General features: G+C 70.5%; 1 protein-coding gene across 1 annotated transcript in view; it reads right to left on the bottom strand.

Annotated features, from left to right (window-relative positions):
• Nucleotides 1-6: 6 nt before the first annotated feature.
• Nucleotides 7-645, bottom strand: part of GMEB2 (glucocorticoid modulatory element binding protein 2) — a 23,219-nt gene continuing 22,580 nt past the window's right edge. Inside the window, exon 12 of the mRNA XM_025039876.1 lies at nt 7-643. Coding sequence (XP_024895644.1) covers nt 26-643 — 618 coding nt within the window. The 3' untranslated portion in view covers nt 7-25. The remainder of the gene's footprint in view (nt 644-645) is intronic.

The raw sequence follows: 645 nt of genomic DNA on the forward strand, positions 1-645 counted from the left end.
TGAGGGGCCTCACCTCCGCCAGCAGCTACTTGTGCTCACGGCCCTCTGCCATGGCGGCCACCTCAATGGTGGCCGAATGTTCCTCGGGTCCCGGGGCGGCCACGGCACTTTCCACGGCCCCCGTGGGCACTGTCACAATGGTGCTGCCCCCGGGTGACACCTGGGCCACGTTCTGCAGGGTGGGGCCCAGGCCTGGCAAGGTGAGCAGCTGCAGCGGGCTCACCACCTTGACCACAGTGCTGCCGTCCTGCATGGCGGCCGTGCTCAGCACCGTGAGGCTGGGCGCGTCTGGATGGATCTCCACCGTGCCTGGGAAGGCGGTGCCTGGTGACGCCAGCACCGTGTAGCCCCCAAGCAGTGGCGAGGCCGGGGAGCTGGCAGGAGTGGCCTGCGGAGGGCCCTTTCCCAGCATCGGGGAGGGCAGGGCGGACACCACTTTGCCGAGCGGCACGCCAGTCAGCGGGGAGACAGGCACGCCTGGGCTGAGGGCGAGCTGGGCGGACTGGCCGAGCACCTGGGAGGCGATGGCGGCCGGCCCGGACGTGGCCCTCGCGAGCCGGGGCCGTTTCACGGGGGGCGGCAAGGACACGGGGGTCAGCGTCATGAGCACGTTGCTGAGGTGCTGGGACTTGTGCTTCAGCTCCT

The sequence above is a fragment of the Pteropus alecto genome, unplaced genomic scaffold (genome assembly GCF_000325575.1).
Source record: "Pteropus alecto unplaced genomic scaffold, ASM32557v1 scaffold45, whole genome shotgun sequence".
Lineage (NCBI taxonomy): Eukaryota > Metazoa > Chordata > Mammalia > Chiroptera > Pteropodidae > Pteropus > Pteropus alecto.